Source organism: Bubalus kerabau, chromosome 1, assembly GCF_029407905.1.
Source record: "Bubalus kerabau isolate K-KA32 ecotype Philippines breed swamp buffalo chromosome 1, PCC_UOA_SB_1v2, whole genome shotgun sequence".
Lineage (NCBI taxonomy): Eukaryota > Metazoa > Chordata > Mammalia > Artiodactyla > Bovidae > Bubalus > Bubalus kerabau.
In genome coordinates this window covers 190,298,432-190,308,544 of record NC_073624.1, presented here as the reverse complement: position 1 = coordinate 190,308,544, position 10,113 = coordinate 190,298,432, and the positions used below count along the sequence as shown (strand labels likewise).

At 42.5% G+C, this 10,113-nt stretch overlaps 1 protein-coding gene across 1 annotated transcript; it reads left to right on the top strand.

The window, feature by feature from the left end:
• Positions 1–755: 755 nt before the first annotated feature.
• Positions 756–8,661, top strand: IL4 (interleukin 4). The gene is made up of 4 exons (XM_055566670.1): positions 756–890; positions 1,177–1,224; positions 5,839–5,964; positions 8,246–8,661. Exons 1-4 carry the CDS (start codon positions 756–758, stop codon positions 8,342–8,344), a joined length of 408 nt encoding a protein of 135 aa, XP_055422645.1. The 3' UTR covers positions 8,345–8,661.
• Positions 8,662–10,113: the final 1,452 nt, after the last annotated feature.

The following is a 10,113-nucleotide window of genomic DNA, read 5'->3' as shown; positions in this document are numbered from 1 at the left end:
AGTCCCTCAAAGGAGTCACTCCTGAAAACTCGGGATAGGCATACTTTGCCTAGAGCCTCCTTATTGTTAAAGACCTATGGACCTGACATGGTCCTAATGAAGCTCCACCATGTATTACTTGTCCTTGGCCAAAATCCTAAATGTGGAAGAAAGGCATGTTTAAGTGCTACAACAGGAGAGAATCTGTGCCCGTTACTTTCCTTCTACCCAGAGAAAAGAACCACAGATCAGCTTTTCCACAAAAGGAGAGTTTCCCAGATGCCACCCATACTTGGAAGAAGCCAAGGTGAAATACTAATCAAGTCAAACTTTCTTGATATTACTCTATCTTTCCCCAGGAGGGCTGCACTAAAACAAACTCGGACACCTGTGGCCTCTTCCTTCTATGCAAAGTAAAAAGCCAGCAGCAACCCCAAGCTGATAAGATTAATCTAAAGAGAAAATTATGGTGTAATTTCCTATGCTGATACTTTGTAGTTAATTTTAAAAAAAGGTTTCATTTTCCTACTGGTCTGATTTCACAGGAACATTTTACCTGTTTTTGTGAGGCATTTTTTCTCCTGGAAGAGAGGTGCTGATTGGCCCCAAATGACTGACAACCTGGTGTAATGAAAATTTCCAATGTAAACTTATTTTCCCTCAGTTTCAGCAATTTTAAAATCTATATATAGAGATATCTTTATCAGAATTGCATTGTTAGCGTCTCCTGGTAAACTAATTGTCTCACATTGTCAGTGCAAATAGAGATACTATTAATGGGTCTCACCTCCCAGCTGATCCCAGTGCTGGTCTGCTTACTGGTATGTACCAGTCACTTCGTCCATGGACACAAGTGCGATATTACCTTAGCAGAGATCATCAAAACGCTGAACATCCTCACAACGAGAAAGGTGAGTAAGCTATCTGGCACCATCTCTCCAGATGTTCTGGTGATGCTGTGCCTATTTCTTAGACTGAGAAAAGAACACAACAGCTCCAAGAGACTTGGTGGTTGGTGGTAGGATGGTGAGCACTGTGGAGATTTTTCTCCTGGTGTTTTTTTGTTTTTTGTTTTTCCCCCTGAGGGACTATAGGAAGTTTTCTTAGTTTGAGAGGGTCAGAGCTGTTCAGCATGGCTTACCCTGTGCAGTTGAAAGTAACTCACTCTCTTGTTCTCTTGTTCCTGCCTGGGCCAAGAATTCATGCATGGAGCTGCCTGTAGCAGACGTCTTTGCTGCCCCAAAGGTAAGAGCTGTCTTGGGTCTACTTTGGCAGATGGATGACTTGGTGAAGAGAGCCATTCACAAGTGTTTAAACAAATTTAACAGAAAGCAAACAGGCTCAACCTAACTATAATGTATGAAATATTGTCAATGACTGAGAATTCTGATCTTTATTCTCAAATGCATTTTAGTGTTTCTAGTTTCACTTGACTTAGAAGATATATAGTAGAAAGCTTGGGTTTTATAGTCATAATTTAGACCTCAATCAAGGAAAAGCTCTTTAAGATTTTACCCACCCAGGTCTAGTACCGGGAATATAGGAGGCACTCAATTAATGCTGCTGAAGGAGAGAATTTTTCTGGCCCATACATTTCTGAAAAACCAAATACTCTCACAAAAACAGATATTGAGATTACAGGTTGAGAGAGCTTTCATTTTGTCTAAGAGACTTCCTATGGCAACAGAAAATGTATCGCCAGAGCCCCTCCTCTTCCGCAGCCTGGTCACCTAACAGCCCACCAGCTCCGGGCACCGCTGTCCGGAGACCCTCAGCTTTCTCTGTCCTGCAAACTCCCTTCTGGCCAGTCCAGAACCATCCTGTCAGACAGGGGCCAACATATCCCTGCCTCCGGCTGCTCCTGCCAGAGCATCTCACCTTTCCTCCTCCTGCGCCTCACCCCCGCCCCCCGATCTTCAGTGGGAGGAGATAGATTTGACAGCTGATAGTGCATTTTCTCTGACAAACACATGACTACAGCCATATCAATAGCTTTCAGCACATCAGTTCCTGTTTTCATGGAAACACACAAGTGAGAATGAAAAACCCAAAGCTTCAATTTACCAATGGTCTCCTAACCACCTGCTTTCCATGTATACCAGAGGGTAACTTGGCCAGGGCCAGAGCGTAGGCCTGTCCTGCTCGTGAGCAAAACTATTCTTCGGGCCTTTATCCAGACTATCTCATTTTTCATTAAAGATTATTCCAGGAGTCGGAAATATAATAATTATATAATAGCATATAATATAAACATATGTACTGTATAGTACATATTGTATAATTTTATCCTTCAGAATCTCATCCTGTATCAGACATCCTGTAACAGCAGGTTGGAAGGATTTCATATATATGTATATATAAAATTTCATATCTAGTGTATAATACTTTATATATTTCATTTATTAATATTTTATGTATATACCTTATATATAATGCTTTATCTATCTTATTTTAATATTTTATACAGAGAGAAATAAAATAGCCAAGAGTCACTGAGTCATGCTCTGGGTTCTCCAGGGGCTGGCTCACTGCTGAGAGGGTGCTATCAAAGCCAAGGGCAAGGCCCAGCAGAAGCACCATGAGGCTGGAAGGGAGACAGCTGGTGGCTTTAGCCCCAGCTCTGTTATTAACTATGTGGCCTTTGACAAGCCTCTACACCTCTCTGTGCCTCAGTTTCTACATCTGAAGATATGAAAGCAATTTTGAAAGTTGGTTGGAATCCAACTCTTGAGTTAGTGGAAAATGTTACTATATAACTCTTGATTAAAGGCAAAAACTGGTTGTAGAGAAGCAATCATTCTGAGAGAGAGGGGCCAGGGGTTTGAAATCATCAACTCTCCATGACTGCGAGCCCAGGGCAACCCCACTCTGGGCTGCTCTAGAAGACAGCCAATCCTCTCCCCAGCCGAGGTGCAGGTCAGTTCCCACTACCTTCCTTCACTCTTACCTATCTCACGCCTTCCTGAACTGCTTCCTATTCCTCCTGGATTAACAATCTCGTTTTTTCCATTCTCTTTTCCTCAAAGACTCAGCACTGCTTACTTACCTTTCAAGATACTTCAGAACAAAGAAAGGTTATTTTCAAAACCCACAAGGGTGCTATATGGGAGGAAAAGTTACTTTCTTGTGTTCTCAAAAATATCTTTCCAAAATCGAGCATATTAATTTTAGTGCTTTTAGAGATCCAGAGGTCCATTACGCTCAAGTTAGGTGACATCCTGCTCTTGGCAGATGCTGGAACAATGTGCTTATCTAAATGCTGGATTCTGCAGGCAGTGTTCCCGGTGTCTCTGAAGTAAGGTGAGCAAGGTAGAAAGCAAGCAAGCTGGCAGGTCTAAGAAGGACTTCTTTGGTGGACTATTAGTTGGAGGCATTTTCTACTACCAAAAGGTGCAAAAGTCCAGAATTTTTCAGAGAGCTCTATGCCAAACACCAAATCTTTTTTCAAAAGTGAAAGCAGAGGACTTTTTTTTTCACATATAGCACTGGCTGATTAAATTTGTGCATAAGTGGAGATAACGGATACAATACATATAGGACAGATCTGTCTGTCCCGAAGAGAAGCTAGTCAAGACCCTAGTTAGAACTCGGGCCGAAACCCTGCACAGAAGTCTCCCAAGTGGTGTGTGAAAGATATACTCAAGGCCGTGAAAGCTGGATAAGCAGATGAAAATACAGGCAGTCCAGAGTGTCATCCTATTGCTACAATCCCAATGGAACTAAAACATTAAGGCCTTTAACTAAAACTGCCTTTAGAATTTCTTCTCTTAAAGGTTTTCCATTTGATTCAAACTCTTTTCTATACTTATCCTAATCATCTTTAGAAATCGTTTGAAAGTTCTTTAGAAGATGTTTTCTCAAAACCTAGGCAGTGTAAGTTCTAAGTCCCTAGTCAAAGTAGTCAAAGTTTTAGAAAAGTCTCATTAGATTCTGATGGAAAAATAAGCAAAGGATCTCTTCCCCTTTTGACATTCTTGAACCTCACTGTTCTGTCCCCAACACAGGCATCTGCCTCCAACTGCATACACAGCTGGTGTCTGTCTTCTTGGCCTCATCACCTCTGTTCACCCACAACGCTCCACAGAGATACGGTGATTTATGGGAGGTTTCTTGACTCCCAGAGCCCAGAGACACTGGTGCTATTCTTAAACTTTCAATTAGAGTCAGGACCCAGGAGGGTTCACGGCTGTTCATTATATACATGTCCTTCTAAAGGCCCTGACCATGGGCCATCAAGCTCCACAGTGCAGAGAGGAAGCTTTTGTAGTCTGGGATTCTGGTGCCTCGGTCTGGGTCAAGGTTTTCCTGGAAAAACCCTAAAAAAATCAACAGCACTTCTGGAACTCAGCCTGAAAAAATAAGAGATAAATTCAAAGATCTATACAGATGACTTGCTGCTACTGTACTGCTATAAGTAAAAACAATGCAAAGGTAGGGGATTGATCAGCTGTGGCACAAATATGCCCTACGTTCCTCCACAGCTCTCAATCTCATGTTCTAAAATACTACTGAATGATTTAAGGAATTGCTAGTACTATATGTTAAGCAAGAGGTTAGAAAAGAATATCACTAGTTGGTCCCTATTGAAAAAAAAAAGTATTAAAAAGAATCTGGACATATAGTTACCGAAATTGTAATAGTAGTTCTCTCTGGCTGATCGTTAATGAAAAAAAATCCATTTTTGTTGACTGCATATAACCTTTATAGTAAACAGCCTTGATAATCAAAAAATATGGGAGAACCAAAAAAGCTGTTTGGACAGAGCTCCTCATATAAATCCCCTGGAGATCCTGTGAACGCAGATTCATTTAGTGGGTCCAGAGGGAGGCCTGAGATTCTGCATCTCAACAGGTTCCCAGGTAATGTCCTTGTTGCTGCTTCATGAACCTCACTTTGAGTGGCAAGGGATGAGAACAGGTCCTGGCAGAGGCTGAAAACAGGTTTATCTGAGCTGGATTGGGCTCAAGCTTAAGACACACCATCCAGGCTCCATGACTCTGTCCTACAGGAGAATGAGAAGACACACCAGGCCTGACCCGGCTGAGACATATTCCCTCTCCCAGGTTCATAAAAAGAGAAGAACCATGGGGCCAGACTCACGTCAGAGCTGCCAGCATTCCAAAGAGGTTCTGACCCTGCACATTCAAGGCCAAAGGCCCCTTAGAGAAACTCCGTCCAAGGCCCAGCACTCTCTCAGAAGCTGCCCCTCATCTTCCCAGGCCCACCACCTGGGGCACCTGGCCCTGATCCAGGAACTCACCTCCAGCTGTGTGGGGACATGTCTGTCTCCTCACACTGCTACCTTCCAGGAGGAGGGCTAAATGGGAGAGTGCTGAGGCTAAAGCAGCACTGTCCAGGCCTAAGGATGGACATTCATTTTCTCAATAAGCATGTGGGATTTTCAGAGAAACCTAGATTCAAAAACTATAAATTATAGAAGTTAAGAGCAGATTCTGATTATGAGCTCATGTACCTAAGATTCCCTCCACAGAGAGAACAGCTTGCATGGGGTAAAGAAATAGACATGGGCTGTAGACGGGTAACCCTGCATTCAAACCCCACTCTCTCATTAACTTAGTTGAGTGACTTGCTTCAGGTACCCTTTCGATAAAACCCTCCGATGGAAAAGACATTGGGAGGTTTCGGTAAAAGCCTACTGTATTTGCAAGTAACTGGGAGAGGCTGTTTACTGTGCAGCCTCCATTCACATGGCAGGAATACCTGAATAGCTGGACCACAGGTGAGCAAACTCATCTTCTCCACTTGTCCCCCTGGAAAGAAGAAATCAAAAGGCAATCTCTCTCTCCAGTGTTCAAAATCGAGCTGGCCAATGGCTATCTGTAGCATTTCTCTTTCTAGAACACAACTGAGAAGGAAACCTTCTGCAGGGTTGGAATTGAGCTTAGGCGTATCTACAGGAGCCACACGTGCTTGAACAAATTCCTGGGCGGACTTGACAGGAATCTCAACAGCTTGGCAAGCAAGGTAAGCTGTGCTATGGCAACAGCCTGCCTTCCAATGGATGGCAGTACTACTTCTTAAAATATTCCTCCTTATGACCAGCAGTACACTTTTAATCAGCTTGTTCATTCATTCGACAAATTCTATTTGTTGAGACTCTGTGAGTGTTGCTTTAGGTACTGTTCTAGGCACTGGGGATACATTTCCTGCTCTCACAGAATGTTGTAATGGGTCAGTGAGAAAGGAAAACAAGCATACAGCATGATGTCCAGTAGTGATAAGTGCTATGAAGAAAAATAAAGGGGTAAAGAACATAGGGGTCAAGAGGGAGAGGGCTGATTTAGTAGCTGGCGACATCATCTAAGCAGATATTTGAATTAAGCAAGAGAGTTGGCCACATCGCTAACTTGGAAGGAACATTCCAGGCAGAGGGAACAGCTGTACAAAGGCCCTAAGGTAGAAATGAACTTCATGTATTCAAAGATCAACAGGAGGGCCAATGTGGCTGGATCTGAGTAAGTGAGGGGCTTTTAGGCGGAGACCACACAGGGCCTATGGATTCTGCCCCACGCATGGTGGGAAACTCCCACAGGGTTCTGAGCAGGGCAGAGACCACCACCTGATTTATGTGATTTTAAATGATCATTCTGGCTACTGTGTGGTAAACAGACTGAGTAGGGGTAAGCACAGAAGTAAGATGGCTTGTTGGGAAGCAACCACAGTACTCCAGCTGCAGATGATGGTGGGTGTTGCAGAGTAAGAGTGGCAGACATTGTTGGATTTTGGCTATGATCAAAAATCGAGCCAGAAGGACTTGCTGACAGATCTATGGTGCGGGGTAATGGCAAGAGTAGAAGATGGCCTCCTGGTTCCTAACCTGGGCCCCTTGGTGGATGGTTGGTGCTGTTTACAGATATGGAAGTCTAGGGGTGATCAAGGCTAGAGGCTGTGAAGATACTGACAGGACTGTTGAAAAAGTCTGAAGCTTAAGGGAGAGGTCAGAACTTATGGTATTAAGTGAAGAGTTCTCAGAAAGATCTTTAAGTCACAGACCTGAATGACACAGAGAAAGGACAAGATCCAAGGACTGAGCCCAGAGGCACTCATATAGGAGTCAGGAAGAGGAGGGACCAGCACGAGAGACCGAGTACTAGCCAGTGAAGTAGGAGGAAATCAAAGAGTGTGTGGTATCCCAGAAGGCAAGTGAGGAAACTCTTTTAAGGAGGAGGGAGTGTGTCAAATGTACCGAAAGATCAAGTAAGATGAACACTAAGAATGGTCATTGAACTCGGCGTGATGGAGGTTACTGATGGTGCTGACACAGATTGAGATGTGGGAATGAAAGTCTGAGGAGAGTGGGTTCCACAGAGACCAGGTGTGGGGAGGAGTGAAAAGAAAGTGGTACTGAGTATGAAAAACTGCTTTAGGGTATTTTTCTATAGGGTTGCAGAGAAACAGAACAATAGCTGAAGGCAGGTATGAAGTGAAGGAAGTTCTTTTAGATGAGGTCTATACGGAGCATGTCAATATACCAGTGGGAATGACCTAGTAAGAGGGGAGAACTGATGATGTAGGAAAAGTGGCAGAGCCAAGAGCGGATGTTACCTAATGCCAAGTAGAGGAACTGGGGACGTTCATCCTCTGTCTGGGCACGCTGCTTTATTTATAAGGTAACAGAACAGGGAGCAGATATTACACTCATTGTCTCTTTTGACCCTCCTAATGATCTTTAGTAGGCACTACTGTTGCCATTTTATACAAGGAGGAAACTGAAACTTTTATAAACTAAGTAGTTTGTCTTAAGCAATGCAATTAATAAACTGGTAGAGCTAAGATTCAAACTGAAGCAGTGGCCAGGTGGTAGGCAGCAGGAATCCTTCCCAACTGAAGTGCTGCCAACCTGTTATGTTGCTGTTTAATGGGCAGGATGGCAAATGGACTGAATCTGTCTCTCAGTAGTCCAGGAGGCCACACAAAAGGCCCAAGATGGCAGTGGGCAGGTCTGAGCCTCCACATCCCTGTTATGCCCCTGAGCAGCACCTAGCTGTGACACACCTGTCCAGGGATGGCCACACCCTGAAGGCAGACAGTTACAGATTTACAGTGGCCATTTCTGGAATGTAAGTAGCATGCACGAAAAACAGCTAAACCCTGTTAGCCTAGCAGCAGAGTCAAGCCAGACTGGCAGCCTTGGTTTGATCACCGTTCAAGTGGCAAGTGCAAGCGCAGGCTTGACCTGGGTAGACTGGCACAAGCAAGATTCAAATACTTAGCAATGCAAGCTAATGAAATATTTTTTTTGTAGACCTGTTCTGTGAATGAAGCCAAGACGAGCACAAGTACGCTGAAAGACCTCTTGGAAAGGCTAAAGACGATTATGAAGGAGAAATACTCAAAGTGTTGAAGCTGAATATTTTAATTTATGAGTTTTTAATAGCCTTATTTTAAACATATTTATATATTTATAACTCATCATAAAATAAAGTATATGCAGAATCTGACGCATTATGTCACTTTAATGGCATAGGCTATATTTGCTTGCCAACTGTTGGGGAAACCAATTTACTGAAGAGACCAAAATTGATGTGAGAGTCAAAAAGGAAACACTACTTCCCTCTCAAGTTTCCTCACTGGGGACATAACGCATGGTATGATTAAAGAATACAAGGCCACACAAGATGTAAATGATAATTAAAAGAGCTTGCAGATTAAGTCCACAAGTCACATTGATTATCGAAAAATTCTGAACTGAAAAGGGGTCAACTGGATGTTTAGAACGTTCTTCTCCTATTGGCACAAGGGTTGTTATATTTAGTCCACGAGCATGGGGGTGGGAGGAATAATTCTAGCACACTACACGGCACTACAGTAAACAAGAGTTAAAGTCCTAATAATGTAAATTCTTTTGATTCTCAAGTCTTAGAACCAACCAATAGACAAAGCATGGAAGACTTAATTATGCTTACAGAACAGACTGTAAATGCTATCAAACTGACAACATAAAAATAAGCTGAAAATGATTAAGAGGTAAAGAGCAAAAGAGCAAAAAAAGAAAAGAAGAGAAAAAAAAGCAAAAGAAGAGAAAGAAAAGTGGGGGGCACCAATACCCCCCACTCAGGGAGAGGTCAGCAATATTGTCAAAGGTTGATGGAACATGAACAAGTCAAATATTTATTCAAAAGTGCAAAAGTAACAGAAGAGGTAAAAATAGCTTACTATAAAAATTTGGAAAGGGTAGTATAAATAAGGCAGACTCTCACTTTTCAATGGAGAAACCAACACAAAATATCATGAGTTGATGAACATTGTAGTTGGAGAAGGGTACATGAAGTTTGGTTGCATTACTCTGCTTTTACATGTTTGAAAGTTTTTACAATGAAAAGTCTGTGTGTGGGGGGGACAATAGTGAGTAAATCAAGAAATCCTTGGAATTATAATGGTAACCACCAGAGAAACTTAGAAAAAGGGGGGAAGCTGGATTGTTGAGGATGGGACTTGAAATAAGGAACAGTGAAAGGGCAGGAGATTCTTGGCTTTCTACTTGAAGTCTGTGTGTATGACCATGTGCACAAGTAAGAAAATGCTTTTAAAAGTTTAAAAGTTAGGGGACTTCCCTGGCAGTCCAATGGTTAAGATCCTGCACTGCCAGCGCACGGGGTTTGAGTTTGGTCAGGGTACTAAGATCCCACATGCCGTGAGGTGCAGCCAAAAGGTTAAAACAAATTAAATCAAAGTTTAGAAGTTAAAGCACTAAAATTAAAAAGACAGCAACAAACACTGGTGCAGATGTGAAAAAACTGAACTACCACACATTGCTGGTATAATCGGAAAGTGGTACAGCCATTCTGGAAAACAGTATGGCAATTCTTCAAAAGATTAAACATAGCTACCATATACTCCAATAGTTCTAATCCTAGGTATCTACACCAAGAGAACTGAAAACATGCCCACACAAAAATCTCTACACAAATGTTCACAGCAGCATTATTCATTTATAGCAAAAAAGTAGAAACACCACAACTGTCAATCAACTGATGAATGGATAAATGAAATATGGTATAGGCAAACAAATATTACTTGGCAGTAAAAAGAAAAGTATTGGCATATGCTACGATATGGATGAAGCCTGGAAACACTATGCTAATTCAAAGGAGCCAGACACAAATGCCACAT